The sequence below is a fragment of the Ursus americanus genome, chromosome 18 (assembly GCF_024610735.1).
Source record: "Ursus americanus isolate L20-20 chromosome 18, mUrsAme1.1.p, whole genome shotgun sequence".
NCBI lineage: Eukaryota > Metazoa > Chordata > Mammalia > Carnivora > Ursidae > Ursus > Ursus americanus.
In genome coordinates, this window is record NC_142144.1 from 32667364 (window position 1) to 32687912 (window position 20549).

A 20549-nucleotide genomic window follows, 5' to 3' on the forward strand; every position below is an offset into this window, starting at 1 on the left:
TTGTAAATAATGTGGCAATAAACATGGGGGTGCAAATATTTTTTTTTGAAATAGTGTTTTTGTTTTTTTCCCATAAATACCCAGGAATGAAGTTGCTAGATCATCTGATAATTCTATTTTTACTTTTTTGAGGAACCTCCATACTGTTTTCCGCAGTGGCTGCACAATTTACATCCCTACCAACAGTGCATGAAAATTTTTTTTTCTCTACACCCTCACCCACACTGGTTACTTCTTGTGGTTTGGGTACTAGCCATTCGAACAGACGTGAGGGGATGCCTCATTGTGGTCTTAACATGGTCATGCACAGTTCCCTGACGATTGAAAAATCTTAATATAGTTTGTAAAAATAATATGTAGTTACCTAGTCTTAATGGTGACTGAACGGGATAGTTGAGACTCTGCGTGTGGCTTTTATTTTCTTCAATTTGCTCTATTTTCATATTTTTTCTGTGATGAATATGTATGACTTATGTCATAATATTTCAAAACAGGTAATAATGGAACCCCTTTAATGATAGATCTACCTTATTACAACATAAAGGAAACTGGGAAGGGAACCACAGTCCCTCATGCTCCCAGCACCCCCGCAAACCTCTGCATGCCTTCCCCATGTGCTAGTCTTGGCCTGGACCTTTGCATAAAGATTAGGTCAGTGATGGTTATGTTCACAGTCAACATTCACATCTGTGTCCCGCTTTTCCCCCCACATCCTATCTCTAGCATTTTTCAGGATGTTTTGCAAATTTATGACCACTAAATTGGGAAGACTTAATATGAAATAAAGAGTGTTTAAAAATCTCATTAGTAGTTTGTATATTTATTACATGATGAAATGATGGTTTGGGGTATGTTGGGTTATATAAAATATATTATTAAATTATTTTCACCTCCTTTTTAACCTTTTTACTAGTCTCTATTAGAAAATTCAAAATTGCATCTGTGGTTTTCATTATGTTTCAGCTCGGCAGCACCGGAGGAGAATATGCCACCAGGAATATAAACACACGGATATAGTTGCACGAGGCATAGAAAATTTCTGGAAGCATACAGAAAATGAATAATGTTTAGCTCTGGGGCAACAAACTGGGGTCTGAATGGAAGAAAGACTTTACACTAAATATTTTTTATAACATTTTTTAAAAAAAGAGGCAGCATATAGGTTGGAATAATTCTAAGAAAAGGAAAAATACTGGCACAGTGCTAGTGCTATCCAGGTGTAGGGTTTTCTTATCCACTATTTCCTTTGCCCCATGGGCCTGTAAAGCAGACAGGGCAGGGATCATCAGTCCTCCGTGACAGGCATGGGAGGGAGGGGCCAGCCTTCTCTTCCCTGTGCCCTCTACCCATGCCAATGCAGCCAGCTCTAAAAGATCATTGTGACTGGTTGTGGTCCAATGTCTCACTGATAATCTCCCAGGTACTTGCAGGCCACTAAAGGAAGGAGCAGGCATATGCCCGCATCAGGTAAGGCAGGGGAGAGCGGCAGTGTCCAGTCCACCCACGGGGTCCGAGGACAAGCAAGCAGAGAGAGGGAGCAAGCTAGGGCTGTGATGGAGAGCTGGGGCCTCTTTGTGCCAGAAGAGTCCTTACTTGGATGCCATCTGCAAGAAACCCAATCTTTGAGCAGCCAAATGGGGAGGGTGTAAAGGCAGGATGCTTTGGAGGGGAAGAAGATGGCCCTGGGTCTCCTGCGACTGCATGTGAGTTAGAGACTGAGGTGGGGGGAGGGAAGAACTGAGAGACAGAAAGAGACTGAGAGACAGAGAGAGAGAGAGAGAGGAGGGAGGGCAGATACCTAAAATTCAACCGCTATCTGCAGTGAAATGCTCACTACATATTGAAGGCCATCCCCTCCTCCTGCTCTGCTCTTCTAGAGACTGATACACCCAGTGCCCTTAACCTGATCTCCTTTGATACCCTCCTTGAGCCAGGTGCACCTGCTGGGAACCCAGTGTGGTTAGTCCTGGAGAGCAGAGCAGGTCTGACACCCAACAGAGATGCTGAGCATACAAGGAGCGATAAGGCCTCTCAGGGCAGAAGATATGGCCTGGGTGAGTTATTTTGTTAAGTCTCAGCCTTCTCAGTTGTGAAAACAGAGATGAAAGTGCCGCTCAGGGTTGTGGTGAAAATCAAAAGATTCTTTTTTTAAAAAGATTTATGTATGTATGTATGTATGTATGTGTTTAAGAGAGAGAGAGCATGCGTGCCAGGGGAGGAGGAAAGGGAGAAGGAGAGAAGCAGACTCCCCACTGAGCAGGGCTCAATCCCAGGACCCTGAGACTATGACCTGAGCTGAAACCAAGAGGTGGCTGCTTAATCAACTAAGCCACCCAGGCGTCCCTGAAAATCAAAAGATTCGAAGCACAATGCCAAGCTCATAGTAGAAGCTCGAATCAATAGCTTTTTGGTTGGGGTTTTCTGTTTTACTACCAATAGACGTGGCTGTTCCTGGATGGCTTATACATGCCTGGTTCTAACTGGGCACTGCTGTCACGCTCAGTGATTTTTAGAAAATTCTGGCTGAAGACACACAAAGGACTCCCAGAGCCTTCTTACCTGTAACAGGCCAATATGTGGAACAGATAGGTCACACACGTGAGGGCGGCGGGCAAGACGGTCACTAGCCAGACTCCTGAAATAGAAGCAGTCACAGGAGAGGTCTGAGAACATGAGCCAGAAACAGTATTGTCAAAGTGCGGATGTTCACATCAGAAAGGCTGGGCAAAGACATTTTACCTCCTTTAACGCATTTCTTGTGTAAAGTTTTGCTTATATTTGTCTCATTTCAGACACACACACACCCTTGCTATACTTTACTTCTTGCACAAGCCTCTCCTTTGGTATTAAGATTTTCCATCTACGGTGAGTAATGCGAAGAGAAAATTAGGGAGGATACACATCGTAGTCACCATCCGTCCTCGTGTAACGATTAATACTTGGCTTCTATTTGCCACCCCCAGTAAAGAGCAACCATGCGCAAAGATAACTGGAATCAAGAGGTCTTGACTATTCTTTCATAGTCAGTTTTTAAGATGCTGTATCTAATCTGCTTTCACGTGATCCGTGTGCTTGCGAGAAAGGGACGGAGAACCAGGGAAGGGAGATGATGTGTACGTATAAAAGCTTCTGGACAAGCTGTTTATCTGTTGGTCCACAAAAAGCATTAAAAAAAAAATCCAACACCTCTTTATAATTAAAAACACTCCGTTGTGTAGACACAGAAGAGAACTTCCCCAACCTGATAAAAAGCATCTGCAAAATACCCACAGCCAACGTCATACTAACAGCAAAACACTGACTGCTTTCCGTCTAAGTTCAGGAACAAGAAAATCAATGTCCACTCTTGCCAATTCTATCCAACACTGCACTGGAGGGTCTAGCCAGGGAAAATAAATGAGAAAAAGCAACCAGACTGCAAAGGAAGAAATAAAACTATCTCTGTTCACTAGTGATGTGTCCTTATATTTAAAAAATCCTAAGGAATAAACAAACAAAAAAGATTCAAACTCACTGATAAATGAGTTCAGCAAGGTTGCAGGATACAGGACAAATATATAAAAATCAACCGTATTTCTGTACACTGGCAATGAACAAACTGAAAATGAAGAAAACAACTGTGTTTGCATTAGTATCAAAAAGAATAAAATACTTAAGAATACACAGAAGAAATATGCAACTCCTACACTGAAAACTACAAAGGATTGTTGAAAGAAATTGAAGAAGATTTAGATTAATGGAAAGACATGCTGTGTTCAGGTATAGGATGTTCTTTGCTAACATGGCAATACTCCCTAAATTGATCTAAAAATTCAACCCAATCCCTATCAAAATTCCAATGCCATTTTTGCATAAATTGACAAGCTAATCCTAAAATTCATACGAAAATGAAGGGACCTAGAATTGGCAATATAATCTTTTTTTTTAAAGATTTTATTTATTTATTTGACAGAGAGAGAGACAGCCAGCGAGAGAGGGAACACAAGCAGGGGGAGTGGGAGAGGAAGAAGCAGGCTCCCATTGGAGAAGCCTGATGTGGGGCTTGATCCCAGAACGCTGGGATCATGCCCTGAGCCAAAGGCAGACGCTTAACGACTGAGCCACCCAGGCGCCCCTAGAATTGGCAATATAATCTTGAAAAGGAAGAAGAAAATTGCAGGACTCACATTTCTTGATTTCAAACTTACTACAGAGCTACGGTAATGAAGATAGTGTGGTACTGCCGTAAGGACAGATAAATAGATCAATGTGACAAACTGAGAATCCAGAAGTAAATCCTCATCATCAATGTATTTTCAACAAGGATGAAAAAGACAATTCAACAGAGAAAGAATATGCTTTGCAACAAAGGGTCCTGGGCAACTGATGTTCACATGCAAAACAATGAAGTTAGAACCTTACCCCACAGCATATGCAAAAATGAACTCAAAAAGGGATCATAAGTTTAAATGTAAAAGCTAAAATTACAAAAGTCTCAGAAGGAAATATGAGAATAAATTTTTGTGATCTCAAGTTGGGCAATGCTTCCTCAGATATACACGCGATAAAAGAAATATGAATACGCTGGACACCATCAAAGTTAAACACAACTGTGTTTCAAAGGACACCATCAAAAAAGTGAAAAACCAACCCAAAGAATGGGAGAAAATATTTGCAAATTATATCTCTCTTAAGGGATTTATGTATAATATAAAGAATTCTTACAGCTCAATAATTTAAAAATAGGCAAAGAGTCTCCATGGACATTATTCACAGAAGATGTACAAATGGCCAATAAGGACATGAAAAGATTCTCAACATCATTAGACATCAGGGAAATGAAAATGAAAACCACAATAAGATACCATTTCACACTTACTGGATCGCTATTATTAAAAAACAAAAAACTACCAACATGTGTTCGTGAAGATATGGAGAAATTGGACCCCTGATACATTGCTGGTGGGAATACACAGTGATGCAGTTGCTTTTGAAAACAGTCCAGCAATTCCTTGAAAGGTTAAACATAGTTACCATATGACCCAGAATTCCACTTCTAGGTATACACCCAAGATATATGAAAATACATGAAAAACTTGGAGATGAATGTTCACAGCAGTATTACTCATAATAGCCAGAAAGTTAAAACAACCCAGATTTCCATCAACTGACGAATGGATAAATATAATGTGGTCTATTCATACAACAGAATAAATTCCAGCAATAAAAAATAATGAAGTTCAGTCGCATGCTATGACACAGATGAACTTTGTAAACATTTGCTACGTGAGAGAGCCAATCAAAAAAGACCACGTATCGTGGGATTCCATTTACATAAGCAGTCCAGAAGAGCCAAGTCCACAGAGCCAGAAAACAGTGGTATTCTAGCGCTGGGAATGTTGAGGGGAAATGGGGGGTGATTGCAAATGGTCATGATTTCTTTTTAAGGTGATGAAAATGTTCCAAAGTTGATTGTGGTGATGGTCGCACAATGGTGATGGTTGAGAATATACTAAAACCACTGAATTGTACTTTTTTTTTTTTTAAGATTTTATTTATTTATTCGACAGAGATAGAGACAGCCAGCGAAGAGAGGGAACACAAGCAGGGGGAGTGGGAGAGGAAGAAGCAGGCTCCCAGCGGAGGAGCCTGATGTGGGGCTCGATCCCAGATCGCCGGGATCACGCCCTGAGCCGAAGGCAGACGCTTAACCGCTGTGCCACCCTGGCACCCCCTGAATTGTACTTTAAATGGATGAATTATAAGGTATGTGAATTATATCTTTGAAAAGTTGACTTAAAAAGAAGGAAAAAGAAAGCTGATCTTCATCAAGAGTCAGATATTCAACTGACTGAGCCACTCAGGTGCCCCACTTTTATAGCAATTTTATAGAGATTTTATATATGTTAAATCTAATAATTAAAACGGGATTATATTTTATATTGCACTATAATTTCATTTTTTCCTAGAAATATATTCATTTTACAGGAAAAAAAAAAAAGAAAGAAAGCTGATCTCCATTCCGTCCAAGTTTTAAATGTGTCTCTGTCCCGGTATCACCAGGATTAGGCAATTGCTATACCCCAAACCTCAACCATCACAAAGGATGCAGGTAAACCGCCATAAATCTCACCCCGGGGGGCACAGGGATCCTTGAAGGAAAGGATGGGAGGAGTCTGGCCACTAGCAGAGTGAGCGCAGACTCTCTCCAGCCAGCAGCGGGAGCATGACTGACTGCGCACTTTTAATTTAATGCCTTTATCTTCCCAAAGATGAAGCTTGTTCAGCTTAAAAGTCTCTCTTGGCCAGAGGGCAGCTGTGTTAAAGCTGGAAAAGATCAAGATGGAGGGAAAATTTTATGTTTTGACTCTCAAAGTATCTAAACATGTGAGAAATACATGAAAGAGGGGGTAAAACACGAGTGATACGGTGATATATTTACTCCAGTTCACCCAGAACAAGTAACTGAGGTTGGCATTAAAAGCTTGCCCAGAAGAGGGGGGTTAATATAAACTATAAAAACTATGACTTAACATTAGTATGATTGAACTTAAAGATTAGACTATGCTTGCTGAGCAGGGCACTCAGGGACTCCTCCGGCTGAGCGTAAACGTACATTAAAGATGAATACGAATGTTCAAGGGCAACAATAAAGCATGCTGGTATGGAAGAGATGGTGCCCCAGGGCTCACATAAAAGTAATTTTCCATGTCACGTGCATGAAAGAGAATTTCCCTCACATAATTCACAGATCTATTTCCTTCTGGTTGCAATACTCTACCAGATTATGAGTCTTAAGCAAAAATATCATTTACAACACCTGTTTCATGACTTAAGGAACATTTGGTAATTTATGGGCATTAAATGTTGGTGCTACAAAGGGTTTTGGAAACCACTTCACACCCTGTTCCAAGCCCCCATTTAAAGATGAGGAAGCCGAGGACAAGAGAGAGGACTTGACTTGTCTGACGACACGGAGTTTACCTGACATCTAGTCCAGAGCCTTTCTCAGAAGGAAAGAGGGAAGAATTCTCCTCCCTCCGTGGGCAACAGACACAGAATTAGAATGTCGTTTTCAAAGAAAACTGCTATCTTAAGGTAAAGTGACTGCTATGAACAGATTCATATGTCAAAACCCTAACCCCCCATACAATGGTATTTAGAGACGTGGCTTTTGGGATTAGTGCCCTTGTAAGAGACAGGAGACAGCCTGCTTCCTCTCCCTACTCTCCAGCACTGAGGATACAATGAGAAGGCCATTCGGAAATCAGGCAGCAGGCTCTCACCAGACCCCAGATCTAATGGCACCTTGAACTCCTCAGTGTCCAGAACTGGGGAACAAGTGTTTGTTGTTTCGACTACCCAGTCTATGGCAATCTGTTATAGCAGCCTGACCTAAGCGAAATTAAATCTGAACAGCATAAATAACTTTCCTATAAAATTCTAAAGAAAAACCATGACTTGCTGTTTCATTTTTTCCAAAGTGAAAAAGAGACGATGATTTTAGTTGTTCCCACTGGCATCAAAACGAAATAGGCTATTTAAAACGAGAAAATTCTCAGGGCGTGTTCAATTCAGCCCCAAACAGGTTCTAACAAAATGGCCTGGATCCCAATCCCATTGGTCTTCTAGTCACCCACGAGGCAGATATCACTTGTCTCCCAAACCAGGCACCTCATGCAGGTAGTAGCAGTACCGTGGCAATAATTATCCCAGGTGCGTACCTGCCACCAGTTATAAGTCCCTCTCCCAGTTTCCCACACATTCTCAACAAAGGTGGCGGGATGGTTTTTACCTTTGGTGACACTCATCAACTCTTTCACCTGAAGGATGACTGGGGTCAGAGTCCCCGTCTGGTTCACGGAGGTGATGTAGCTCTCCAGCTCCCCTTCAAACACATCCAGCTCGTCTCTCACATACACGAACATGCAGAGCTCAATGACAACGAACTGGTACAAAGATCAAACATTTCAACGTCTCACCTGAGTCCCGCCTCGTAGGTGAATAACATATGGATCCCTCTTTGGTTTTGAGGTCAAAACTCTTTGAAGTTCAAAACTCATCTGAAATAGACTCTGGCCGGTGGCTATCCCAAGATGAGTGGGATTGTGACTTCTTTGAAGACTTTTTTGGAGTCACCCCAAACTCTTTTCTTCACCCGATAGCATTCAAGACTAGGTCCTACAAGGGCTCAAGGAACTCTTCAAACACTAATTACATCCAAGTGAAATGAATGTCTAATGGTGACTAAGGAGTGACCTTGGGGACAACTCCAGCCCTCTCTTTCACCACTCTCCTTCTGGCGTCTTGGTGGTAACCACGTTAGAGAAGGTGCTGTTTCCTGCATACATGTCACATGTGCTCACTCCCATCATCCTGTCATCATGGCTCCATGCTGCCTGCCATCATGCCAAAGCTTCTAGAGTTCCTACTCCCATTTTACTTCATCAGCCAAATTCTGTTTGTCTTTGAATGTGCAGCTCAAATGTTACCATCTTCAGGCAATATCTCAATCTAGAATAATTCGCTAAATTTTCAGAGCACTTTCACCTTTTTCTCTCTTTACACGGCAGGTAATTCATAGCACATCGTATCCCCTTCTCTTAGACCATGGGTCTCCCCCAGGCCAAGACTCTGCTGAGTCAGCTGTCTTTTCTCTTCCATGTCTTAGCATGGTGCTTGGCATTCAGTAGATAACCACCAAAGACTTAAGGAACACAATAACTCCAAGTCAGTTATTCACATTGGGAAAAACTCCAGTTGTCCTTTAAAATCCGTTCTCCCCTTCTTTGGGCGCAAAGCTGGACTACCTTTCCCAGCCTCCCTTGAGTTAGATGTGGCCACATCACATAGTTCTTGCCCATGGAAGAGGAGTGGAAGGAATGTGTGCTATTCCACATGGGCCTTTGAAAACCTCCCACATGCATTTCTCCATGCACCTTCCCCTTCTGCTGACTGGATGCAGAGGGTGAGGGTTCTTGGGGATAATGAGGTGCATGATGGAAGAATCTGGGTTATGGACTAACACGTGGAGGACTGCTGCCCCCCAAACCTGAACACTCACTCGACATGGTTACATAGGCAAACATATATATAGTGTTAAGTCACTGAAACTTAAGGGTTTATGTGGTACTTCGGCATTACCTAATACATTCATTTAAAACTCAATCACAGGATTAATTTATATAGGTATCATCCAGAAGGCAATTTGGTCTTGCCATTTCTCTCTCTCCATGTTGACCCCACTTTTGACTCAGACATTTTACCTCAGGTAACTTTGACCACATGAAATGTTTTGATCCTGTGCTTAATAAAATATTAAAGTCAGAATTATGCCAACATTAAAAAAAATTTTTTTTTGTTGAGAAAGCAAACTTAAATAATGTACCTACACTAAAACATGATTATCACCCAAGCTCCGTAGTTCACCCTAGGGTTCACTCTTGGTGTTGCATTTTCTATGGATTTGGACAAACATCTAATGACATGTGTCATGCACTGAATTCCAATATAGCTCAATCCCAATATATGTAGATCAAGTTGGGAAGTACTGATACCTTGACAATACTGAGTCCTTCCATCCATGAATATAGACTATCTCTCCATGTATTTAGTTTTCTTTGATTTCTTTCAACACAGGTTTGTAGTTTTCCTCATATAAATCTTGTACATATTTTATTAGATTTACACTTAAGTATTTCTTTTTGGGGGATGCTAATGTAAATGATATTGTATTTTTAATTTCAAATTCCCCTTGTTCAATGCTGATATATAGAAGAGCAATTGACTTTCGTATGTCAACCTTGTACCCTGAAACCTTGCTATAACTGCTTATTAGTTCCAGGAGTTGGAACTAAGACTTTAAGTAATTTCTGCACCCAACGTGGGGCTCGAACTTACAACCCTGAGATCAAGAGTTCCATGTTCTACTGACTGAGCCAGACAGGTGTCCCTTTGGTAGTTTTTTTTGTTGATTCTTTTGGATTTTCTACACACACAATCATGTCATCTGTGAACAAAGACATTTTTACTTCTTCTTTCCCAATCAGTATACCTTTTATTTCCTTTTCTTGTCTTATGACTTAGCTTATTACTTAGGATTTCCTAAGTAAATGTTGAGTTGTGAGGGGGAACAGTCTTGCCTTCTTCCTGATCTTAGTGGGAAAGTTTCTAATTTCTCACCATAAAGTATGACGTTAGCTGTAGATTTTTTGTTGATACTCTTTATCAGATTGAGAAAGTTCCCCTCTATGCCTAGGTTGCTGAAAATTTTTCTCATGAACTGGTGTTGGATTTTATTAAATGTTTTTTCTGCATCTATTAATAAGATCGTGTGATTTTTCTCCTGTTAGTTATTGATATGATTAATTATTTTTTAGTATTGTACCAGTTTTGCATATCTAAGATAAATCCCACTTGGTGATGGTGTATAATTCTCGTACGTTGCTGGATTTGGTTTGCTCCATTCCATTGTGGTTCTCTTATCCCCCTGTCTGTCTCCAATTTTAGGGGCAATGGTTTGCGCCATGACTTCTCTTCTCTTATGCATCTAAGAAGAACTATTGATTTTTTCAATTTGTTCAGATTTTTACTTGTTGTTAGAATGGAATGGCATCTTACAAGCTCTTTACATGGAATTGATAACTGGAAGTCTCCATAAATAATTCAACTATATTTATTAGTAATATTCTCCATGTGGGTGAGAGTGTCCTTGGAGTAAAAGTGGGGGAGGGGTCAAAAAACTGTACTTCTTTGATTTACAGAGATTCAGTTTTGACCTAGCTTTTAAAGACTAACCCCAGCCCTAGCCCCATCACATTTATGACATAGAAAAGGATTTGTTCAGATCTACTTACAAGGTACAGGCAAATGAAAGCCAACACAGTGGTTCCAATCATTCTGCTTGGGAACTGAAAGCAGGGGTCCCACTCATAGATTCTGGTTTGGAACCAGGACTTTTTAGTCTCACTGTGAATGAATAAATAACAAGAAAAGAGAGGCTGTGGTTGGTAAACAAATGCCTGATTCTTCTGAAAATAACCTCATTGCTCCAGTTTCATCTTAGAATGTAGTGAAGAGAAAGAACACTGGTAGGTTCCAGTTTTCGTTCTCCCCTTATTCTTAAGAACAGAGACTCAGTTTCACTCAATATAGCAATTCACCAAACTAAAGGGCTATTGCTCCTAACTTCTCTTACAGCTAAGAGTGACCAAAACTAAGCACAGGCCAATCAGATGTGACCAGAGTGTGGTGTGGCACTTTGGGGAAGGTGCTGAGGTGGAATTCACACAGCTGGGAGGGACCCCACTGCCCTTCCTTCTTTTTTCCTGCCCGCTGTCTGAAATGCAGACATGGTGGCTGGTCCAAGCTGGAGCCCGCCTAGCATCTATCTTGGACATGCACAGCCTTCACGATGACAAGCACTAAGAATGGCAGCAGAAGACAGATGATCAGCAAACTTCCATGGTGGGCAGTGCAGGGTCAGTATAAACTGTCTGCCTCCAGAATTCTTTTACATGAGAAAGAAAGAAACCTCCCTCTTGGGTGTCCCACTGTTGTTTTGCATTTTCTGTTACACATAAGCAAATGTAGTTTTAACCAAAGTAGGAGCTTTGCCACTGTATGACCTTGGACTAGCCATGTCCCTTCTCTGGGGAATATCCCCTTGTACACAACGATGGCAGTGGCAGGGATAGGGTGACCTGTATGATCACTGAAGACCAGGTGCTTTTGCTTGGCTATGAGCTATGTCCTCTTGTATTGGTAACAGCACTGCAGTCTTTCTCTGGGAACCTGCTCCCTCCCATCAGTCCTAGCGGTTAAGCGAGGCTGAACCACTTGCTAGTTCCAATGGCAAATACGTGACAGGCTTAACGATCCATTTACTCTAATCACCTCGCCACAGTAATTGGTTTTGGGAAGACATGGGGTCCAATGTGATCCAGTGAATCACAATGGGAGTTTGGTTTGAATTATTAGGAAGGAAAATGTCTTTTTCCTGTGAGCTTAAACCACGAGGATATAAGCTTAGAGATTCTGGGGGCCACCACAGGGAGGAAGCCCATCTCACCACAAGGTTAACACAGATCAAAGCAGAGCTAAGAGAAAATGAGGGAACTCGCTGTGGTTTTTATATCAGTGAGGCCATAGCATCCATCCACTTCTGAGCTGACCGCCTCTAGATTTTTTACATATGGAAGGCCGTACGTTTCTTTTCTCGCTTTAATCTAGTTTGAGTTGAGTTTCTGTCATTAGCCAACGAGAGTCCTGACTACTCTGCGGCCTTCCAGCCATGTCAGGGGCTGCCACACCTCAGGGCTCGTCCCCAGGGGCGCACACACGGAGGGTGAGTGAGGCACCCGGGGCTTACTGCAGGGGGGGCTTCCTCAGGAGCCGTTTGACATGCTGCGCCTGGTGAACTTCCAGGAAAGGCTTTTCTTCCTGTGAGAAAAGAGACAGGGGTATGCTTGGGCTCACAAACCCTTGTGACAGGCCGTTGCCACAGAGGCCAGGAGTTCGGTAAAGCTGTTCTTCCAGAGGGAGCACAGTGGTTAAGAGACAGCCTCAACAACCGAGCTGTCTGGTTGCAGATCCTGCTCTGCTCTAGACCAGCGACGTGACCTCGGGTGATGCAGCCCACCACCCCGGGGCCAAGGTCCCTCATGCAGAACGGGAGCAGTAAAAATAGTGCCTCCCTCCCAGGACGGTGGCGCAGCGCAGACCCGCGCGGACGCACACGGTGCTCGCACTCGGTACTCACCATCGGCAGCTCCCAGCCCAGGTGGACCCTCAGAGACTTGACAAACATGTGCAGGAAGCGGCCCAGCAGGAAGGCCAGGCACAGCAGCGAGGGCCAGTAGAACAGGACCGTCTCGTACCTCCCCAAAAACTGCAACCGAAGCAGAGCACGGGAAGCACGCTGTCGCTGGGCCAGGGCGAGGCTCCCGGTGAAGCTGTGGGCGGGGATCTGCCTGCCCCAGCCCACGCCCACCAAGCCCACTCTCCCAGAGCTGTGCGGCCAGTGGTCCATCTCTGTTCCCCCAGCCCCACACCATGGCACCAGCCGTGGCCTACAGTCCGGCAGCCCTCGGTATGAGTCCTAGCACCCGCATTTTATTTTATACAAAGGGCTTTCATAGCTTCCTCTGGTCAGGGATTAAATACTGCTACTTTTGGAAAACACACACAACAGAGAGGGGGACAGAAAGAGGGGTGAGGAAGGACGCATGGGTGGCGCAGTCCTTAAGCGTCTGCCTTCCGCTCGGGGCGTGATCCCAGAGTCCTGGGATCCAGCCCCGCATCAGGCTCTCCGCTGGGAGCCTGCTTCTTCTTCTCCCACTCCCCCTGCTTGTGTTCCCTCTCTCGCTGGATGTCTCTCTGTCAAATAAATAAATAAAATCTTAAAAAAAAAAAAAGAGGGGTGAGGAGGGGAAATAGGGAGGAGAGGACTGGAGAGGAGAAAGAGGGAGAGAGATATGTAGAGAAGGAGAAAAAGAAAGAGAAAGAAAGAAAGAGAGAGAGAGAGAAAGAGAGAGAGAGAGAAAGAAAGAAAGAAAGAAAGAAAGAAAGAAAGAAAGAAAGAAAGAAAGAAAAAGAAAGAAAGAGGGAGGGGCATAATTTAGTGGTTGGTTTTGTGGGATTTATTTTTTTAAGATTGATTTGTTTATTTCAGAGACAGAGAGAGTGTGTGTGTGTGAGCAGGGGGAGGGGCAGAGAGAGAGGGAGAGGGACAGAGAGAATCCCAAGCAAACTCTCTGCCCAGTGCAGAGCCTGATGTGGGGCTGGATCCCACGACCACAGGATCATGACCCGAGCCAAAATCAAGAATCAGATGCTCAACCAATTGAGCCACCCAGGTGCCCCAGTTTCATGGTTTTTTAAATATTTCCTTGCCCCCACAGGGAGTCGGGATTTGATATTGTGCTGTTCAGATGCAGAACAGAAGCCTGACGAGCTGTGGGAGCTCATGTCTCCCCTTCATCCTCCTCTCCAATGTCTGCTCCCCGCTTACACATCAGATGTCACCACTGCCAATATTCCAGTGTCTCCCCTCTGTATCTATCTTTACATCTATATCTATTATAACTTGAGATTATACCAAACACATAGGTCTTTAGACATCATAATCAGCTCCCCACATGCATACAAATTATTTGTATATGTCACTTTTAATGCAAAATAATAGTGCATTTAGATGAACCAATTTTATTTAAAGTTTCTCCTAATATTTGACATTTTAGACTCTTCCAATGTCTCATTTTTATATATAATGTTTCCATGAACACATTTGAGAACATGAGACAAAGTATTATTACCTTAGTCCGGATTTCAGTCCCATGATTTTCAACTCATAAGTCCTGTTAGCCCCTGAGCCTCACTTTCTTATCAGTGACCTGGGGCCAGCACTAACACACAGCCTTCAAAGTGCCTTGAAGCACCTTGAACTACGCAATAGCTCATCTGGGGGCCTGAGCCTCGAACAACACCTAGCACGCTAGCGATTCTAAGCATAGAGGTAACACCCTGCCCTCTCCCTTAATTAACTACGAACGTTTCAAATTTCAGAAGAACCTCAGGAAGACTGGAAGCTCTCCGAGATGCCAGAGAAAATGCCCATGATCTGGAATCTCTGGCACCATGAGCAGAGTGGAGGGCATATTTTTGGGCAGAGGTATGCTAGAATGTTCTTAATCCCAGCACAGAGATGCAGAGGGAAAACCCAGCCCCCATACTAGTTTTCCAATCCAGCCCCTCCAGACTCTCTTCATCACACCCTGTAGTCCTCCACGGTGAGTGAAGCCCCAGGGAGACTTTGGCAAGGCTCCCATTGGCTCCCGACCCCGGTGGCCTGCTGGTGCTCCCCCCACCTGCCCAGTAACCTTTCTAGTTGCAGCGTGACACCCTCTTTCATCTTGCTCCTTTTCCTTGCACTCAAGGCCAAACAGATGAACCAGTTCCCCCCAATTCCAAGAAGGACAATGCATGGCAAAGCTGAGGGTTCATCCAGTCCAAGTCTCCCATTTTATAGACAGAGAAAGTAAGGCTACATGAAGAAATGGAAAGAAATGAGCTTTGGAGTCAGCCAAACCTCATCTCAACTCTCAAAACTGCTATTTCTGAAGAGTTACTTAATACACTTGGCCTCAGTTTCCTCACCTGTGAAATAGGTCTGCTGAAAGAGGTTCCCACCTTGCGGGGCTGCTATGAACATCAACTGTGAGAACATCTGTCTGTGAATGAGCACCTTGATGAACGTAAGATGTTATACAAATGGAAGCATCATCAATGGCTCCAACTCTCCTTCTGTAAACACTAGGGAACTGAGGCCCAGAGAGGGGCAGAGGCTGGTCATGGCGACAGGACCTGATACTCTAAACATAGCTCAGCCGGGACTCACCTGCCCGTGGGGACACTCTGTGATGTAAAGGACAGTAACAGCAAACCTGCAGGACAAAAACAGGGTTTGGAGTACTGTGGCCGCTCCCAGCCTAGTCCCTGTGAAGAAGCCCAGATCCCATCGGGCTGAAGCTATCTCCCCTTCCCTTCCTGCTCGGGAGGGCTGGTGCCCAGGCCTCTGTGCACCTCCCTCCCAGATCAGGCACCCTGCTTGTGCAAAAGTACGTGCACCAAATCATCTCACATGCCCTCAGAGAGGATACAATCCCGGCAACCACACAGCAGAGCACGAAGTCCCTGAGGGATCTCCTTCTCCCTGCCCCCATCACTCAGGGGTGCAAGCTGAAGTCCGCAGAGGGAAAGGAATCTGTCCAGAGTCACACCTGGAGCCAGGACCGAGGCCCAGGCCTCCCAACTCTGGTGTCCACGCTCCTTCTGTCCAGACTGGCCTCGTCTGGAAACACTGCCCTGAGGAATGAGCCTCAAGGCTTCAGCCCACCGGACACGAGAGTCCTGGTCATGTTCCAGCCCGATTCATCTCCCAGGGAGCGCAGGCTGCTGAGCGAGTCCCACCACCCTCTCCTCCCTGGGACGAAGATTTGTCAGAAGCTGACAAGATGGTACCACTACCTCACATCTAACCCCAGTACCCTCCCTTTAAAGGTTATAAAGTGAGCCATTTACAGACTCAGGAATTGTAGCCGCTGCAGCGTCGGCAGCCTGTGAGCCCCTGCCGTGGCCCACACACAGGCCTGAGGGCCCCTACGTCGCAGACAGTGCTGCAGGGGGGAAGCCGGCTCAGTGAGGGGGACAGAGGCTTGAAAGCAGAATGCTTGTGGGACTATTCAGTCAGCAAGGACTCCTGGGTCCTGCTCCGTGCTGGGTCGAGTGTCAGTGCTGAGGGCAGAGACCAACAGGAGGGTGGAGAAGTTCCCCGTCTGTGGGGTTGACCAGCCATGAAGGATGAGGATGTATCTGCCACCGGACCGAGTCGGGGCAGATAATCCACAGGGGGACAGCAATGTAGAGACAAAGAGGGCAGAATGCTTGATCCACACGGGCTGTCTTGTTTTCAGCATGTTCCGTGGCTCAGAACGGGGATGTAATAGCATGCTTGCTGAGTGGGTAAGCGGGTGGATGAAGGAAAGCAGAGTCTGGTGTGAACGGAGGTGTGTCCTGGGTATTGTGGGGGATGGAGAGACAGGGGAGGCCTGACTGCAGTTGGCCGTGAATGTCAAGCTGAGCTGCACGGACTTTCTCCTGGGCTCCCAGGGGACACATGACAGCACAGAGAAGTCCAAATGGGACTCCGGCATCCCCCACTGGGACCCTTGGCAGTTTACAGAAATGAAATTTGCTACATGGCTGACTTAGGGGAATATTCTAATCAGTTGTGGCCTATGAAGCAGAAAGCATGCTGGCCTGACCTTCTGCAGCCTGAAGTGCAGCCCCACAGAGAGGCCACAGTCACCTCTGGGATCTGGGACCAATCACCCCCCCAGCCCATCGTGAGCCTCAGGTCTGGGCAAAGAGATCCTCCACGGGGAGCTCACAGGTCACCCCCAGCCCTTTGTCCAGAGATCAGCCACGGCCGAAGGAGTCACAGGCAGGCAGGCAGCGTCTGTCTTACCAGATCAGTGAGTAGCTGAAGCCGAGGATGGAGCTGAGCAGCTGGAACTCCGACGAGAGGCAGGCAAAGAAGGGGAAGTGGGACAGGCCGACTTCCATGCCTCCGATCAGCAGCACAAACGCTGAGGGAGACAGGGCCAGAGATGCCGTGAGTCCTCTTCTCACAGGCTCAGGGCATCACAAGGAAGCTATGGGGCTCTACACCGACTTCCGGTCACAGGCCTCAGGACCCAAGGAGATGAGAGGAGAAGTCCCCGCTCAGCAAGGAGGAATGCGGGAATGTCTTTCACTGTTGCAATGGACCCTTCCTGGGAGCCCTTCCATGCCAGGCACTGGCTAAGTACTGAGATGAAGAAGACCTGGTCCCTGACTTTGGCCAGCGCACAGGAGGAGGGACAGACAAGCCAAATAAATGAGTGAAGAGCGCCCCCCAAGAGCAAAGCACTGCGAGTGCCCCACAGCAACACAAAACGTGGTGATGTGTGCACAACACCTCCACGTAACCATCACGTCCTCTCTACACAAGACGGTGATAATATTCATTCTGTCACTGACTAGCTCTTAGAGGACTGAACAGGGTCCAGGAACATCTAATCCAGCAAGATGACCTTTACAAAGTATCTGCTTTGAGCCGGGTCCAGAGCCAGACCCTAGGGCTGCAGGAGGAATGAACTAGCTTCCTGCTCTGAGATGCTTGCTATCCAATAGAGAAGACACAGAGGAAGGTGAGTGGTGTGTTAACAGAGGCACAGTCAATCTGCTGTGGGGACAAGAAGTGGAAGCCACTGACTTCACCTGGGGTCTGGATCAGGGAAGGCTTCCTGGAGGTGGTGACATTTAGCCAGGCCAGGAAATACAAGCAGGAGTTTGTAAGATGGAGAGGAGAAGGGAAGGAAGGGCATTCCTCACTCAGAGGATGGGAGATGGCCCGTTGGGGCTGATCAGTATTTATGTGCATGCGAGGGGCAGGCAGCCAGTAGGACAGGACCACATACAAGGAAGAATTTCTGCGAGGATAGAAGCCACAACAGCATAATTTTGCAATCTACCTGAAATCCCCGTCATAGCAGCAGACAGAGCAACTAAGGTGGCAGAACCAGACCCGCAGACAACATCTACCAGAAATCTAGGTCTCGAGACCATTTGGTATTGACATCTGAGTAAGAGGAAGCAGAAGAAGGCAATGGGATGTCTGAAGGCCCGAGAACAGAACCCCAAACTGCCAGTGGACACAAGACACCAAAGCTGAAATCCCAGCTGAAGACAGCAAGGTGCTGAAGGCCTTGATTCACGGGTGAGAAAAAGCAAGGTGTGCTGGTGCTGAGCCGGGGGAGGGGGGGCCATGACCTCGCTCTGCTGACTATCTCAGGCCCCTCCCACGACTGAGCCCCCCATGGAGGCGGCCTGCAGACAGTCAGACTCCAAAGTGAGAAGGGGAGGAGCATTAGGAGCTGGGAAACAGTGGGTCCAGACACAAGCGGAGGGAAGAAGCTCCCTCGGAAAGGATGAGTGTATTAGGAGGATACACCTCTATCATCACTTTGTGAAAACGAAGAGAGGAATCTCGAGCCATGAAGCAGGAAATGATGTTCTGACCCTGCCAGATGGCCCACAACCTTGGTCTTTAGGAACCTGCAAATCCAGCAAGTAGAGACTACTTCATACATGCTACGATGGCTGTAATCGGTTTAAAAACAGAAGATGCTGTTGGGGAGGATGTGAAGAGATTGGAGCCCTCACACGCTGCAGATCAATGGAACAGAGCAGAGTCCGGAGACAGACCCATATGTATGCAGCCAATTGATGCTGACAATCTCATGGGCAAAGGACAGGTTTTTTTGTCTTTTTTTTTAAAGATTTTATTTATTCATTTGACGGAGAGAGACAGCCAGCGAGAGAGGGAACACAAGCAAGGGGAGTGGGAGAGGAAGATGCAGGCTCCCAGCGGAGGAGCCTGATGTGGGGCTCGATCCCAGGACCCCGGGATCACACCCTGAGCCAAAGGCAGACGCTCAACAACTGAGCCACCCAGGCGCCCCAAAGGACAGGTTTTTGAAATACATAGTATTGGAAAAAATGGATAACCAAAGGCACACACACACACACAAGAAGAACTTCAACCCATACCTCACACTATATGCAAAACATTAACTCAAAATGTATTATAGACCTACATGTAAAATATCATGACTATAAAGCTTCCAGAAAAAACATAGCAGAAAATCTAAATGACCTTAGATTAGGCCAAGATTTCTTCTATGACACCATAAGCATGATCCATAAAAGAAAATGAATAAATTAGATTTCATCAAAATCTTAAGTCAGCTTTTCAAAAGAAATTGTTGGTAGTATGAAAACAAAAGCCACAGACTAGGAGCAAACGTAATTCAGACATCTGATAAAGAATTTAGAATTTACATACAGAATTAGATGTAGAATTATCAAAACTTAATATGAAGAGGGGCGCCTGGGTGGCACAGCGGTTAAGCGTCTGCCTTCGGCTCAGGGCGTGATCCTGGTGTTATGGGATCGAGCCCCACATCAGGCTCCTCCGCTATGAGCCTGCTTCTTCCTCTCCCACTCCCCCTGCTTGTGTTCCCTCTCTCGCTGGCTTTGTCTATCTCTGTCGAATAAATAAATAAAATCTTTAAAAAAAAAAAACTTAATATGAAGAAAACGAACACCCTAACTTTTGTAAATAAGGAAAGTGATTCTGACCCTTCACCAAAGAAGCTATAAGGATGGCAAATAAGCACGTGAAAATGTGCCCAACGTCACCAGTCATTATGAAAATGCAAAATGAAACCATAGTAAGACAGCACTACATGCTTCTTAGAGTGGCTAAAATTAAAAAGACTTTGTTTATTCATTTGTTTTATAGGTTCTACATACGAATAAAATCATACGGTATTTGTCTTTCTCGGTCTACCTTACTTCTCTTAGCGTCATACCCTCTAGGTCTGTGCATGTTGTTGCAAATGTAAGATCTCATCCTTTTTACGGCTGAGTAATACTCCCGTGTGTGTATCACATCCTCGTTATCCAGTTATTGATGGGCACTCAGGTTGCTTCCATATCTTGGCTATTGTAAATAACGCTGCAATAAGCACAGAGTGCTTAAATCTTTTCAACTTAGTGTTTTCATTTTCTTTGGGTAAATACCCAGTAGTGGAATTACTGAATCATACAGTAATCCTATTTTTAATTTTTTAGGACTCTCCATACTGTTTTCCACAGTAGCTGTACCAATTTACATTCCCACCAACAGCGCATGAAGGTTCTTTTTTCTCCACATCCTCACAACACTTGTTATTTCGTAAATAAACAAACAAAAAGCAGAATCAGATCTATATTTACAGAGAACAAACTGATGGTTGCCAGAGGGGGTGCAAAATGGGTGAAGGGGACTTCCAGGTTGCTGGTTATGGAATGAAAAAGTCACGTGAATGAAAGGCACACAGAGGGAATACAGTCAGTGATATTAGAAGAGCATCGTATGGTGACAGACGGTAGCTACGTTTGCAGTGAGCAGAGCATAACAGACA

The 20549-nt window shown here is 45.0% G+C and overlaps 1 protein-coding gene across 1 annotated transcript in view; it reads right to left on the bottom strand.

Moving 5' to 3' along the window:
* Positions 1 to 20549, bottom strand: part of LOC123781309 (stimulated by retinoic acid gene 6 protein-like) — a 49126-nt gene that overhangs the window by 8213 nt on the left and 20364 nt on the right. The window contains exons 5-11 of the mRNA XM_045780749.2: positions 17006 to 17126; positions 15377 to 15422; positions 12740 to 12868; positions 12350 to 12420; positions 10836 to 10947; positions 7775 to 7928; positions 2560 to 2635 (exon numbers count right to left, since the gene is read on the bottom strand). Of these exons, the coding sequence (XP_045636705.2) occupies positions 2560 to 2635; positions 7775 to 7928; positions 10836 to 10947; positions 12350 to 12420; positions 12740 to 12868; positions 15377 to 15422; positions 17006 to 17126 (709 nt within the window). The remainder of the gene's footprint in view (positions 1 to 2559; positions 2636 to 7774; positions 7929 to 10835; positions 10948 to 12349; positions 12421 to 12739; positions 12869 to 15376; positions 15423 to 17005; positions 17127 to 20549) is intronic.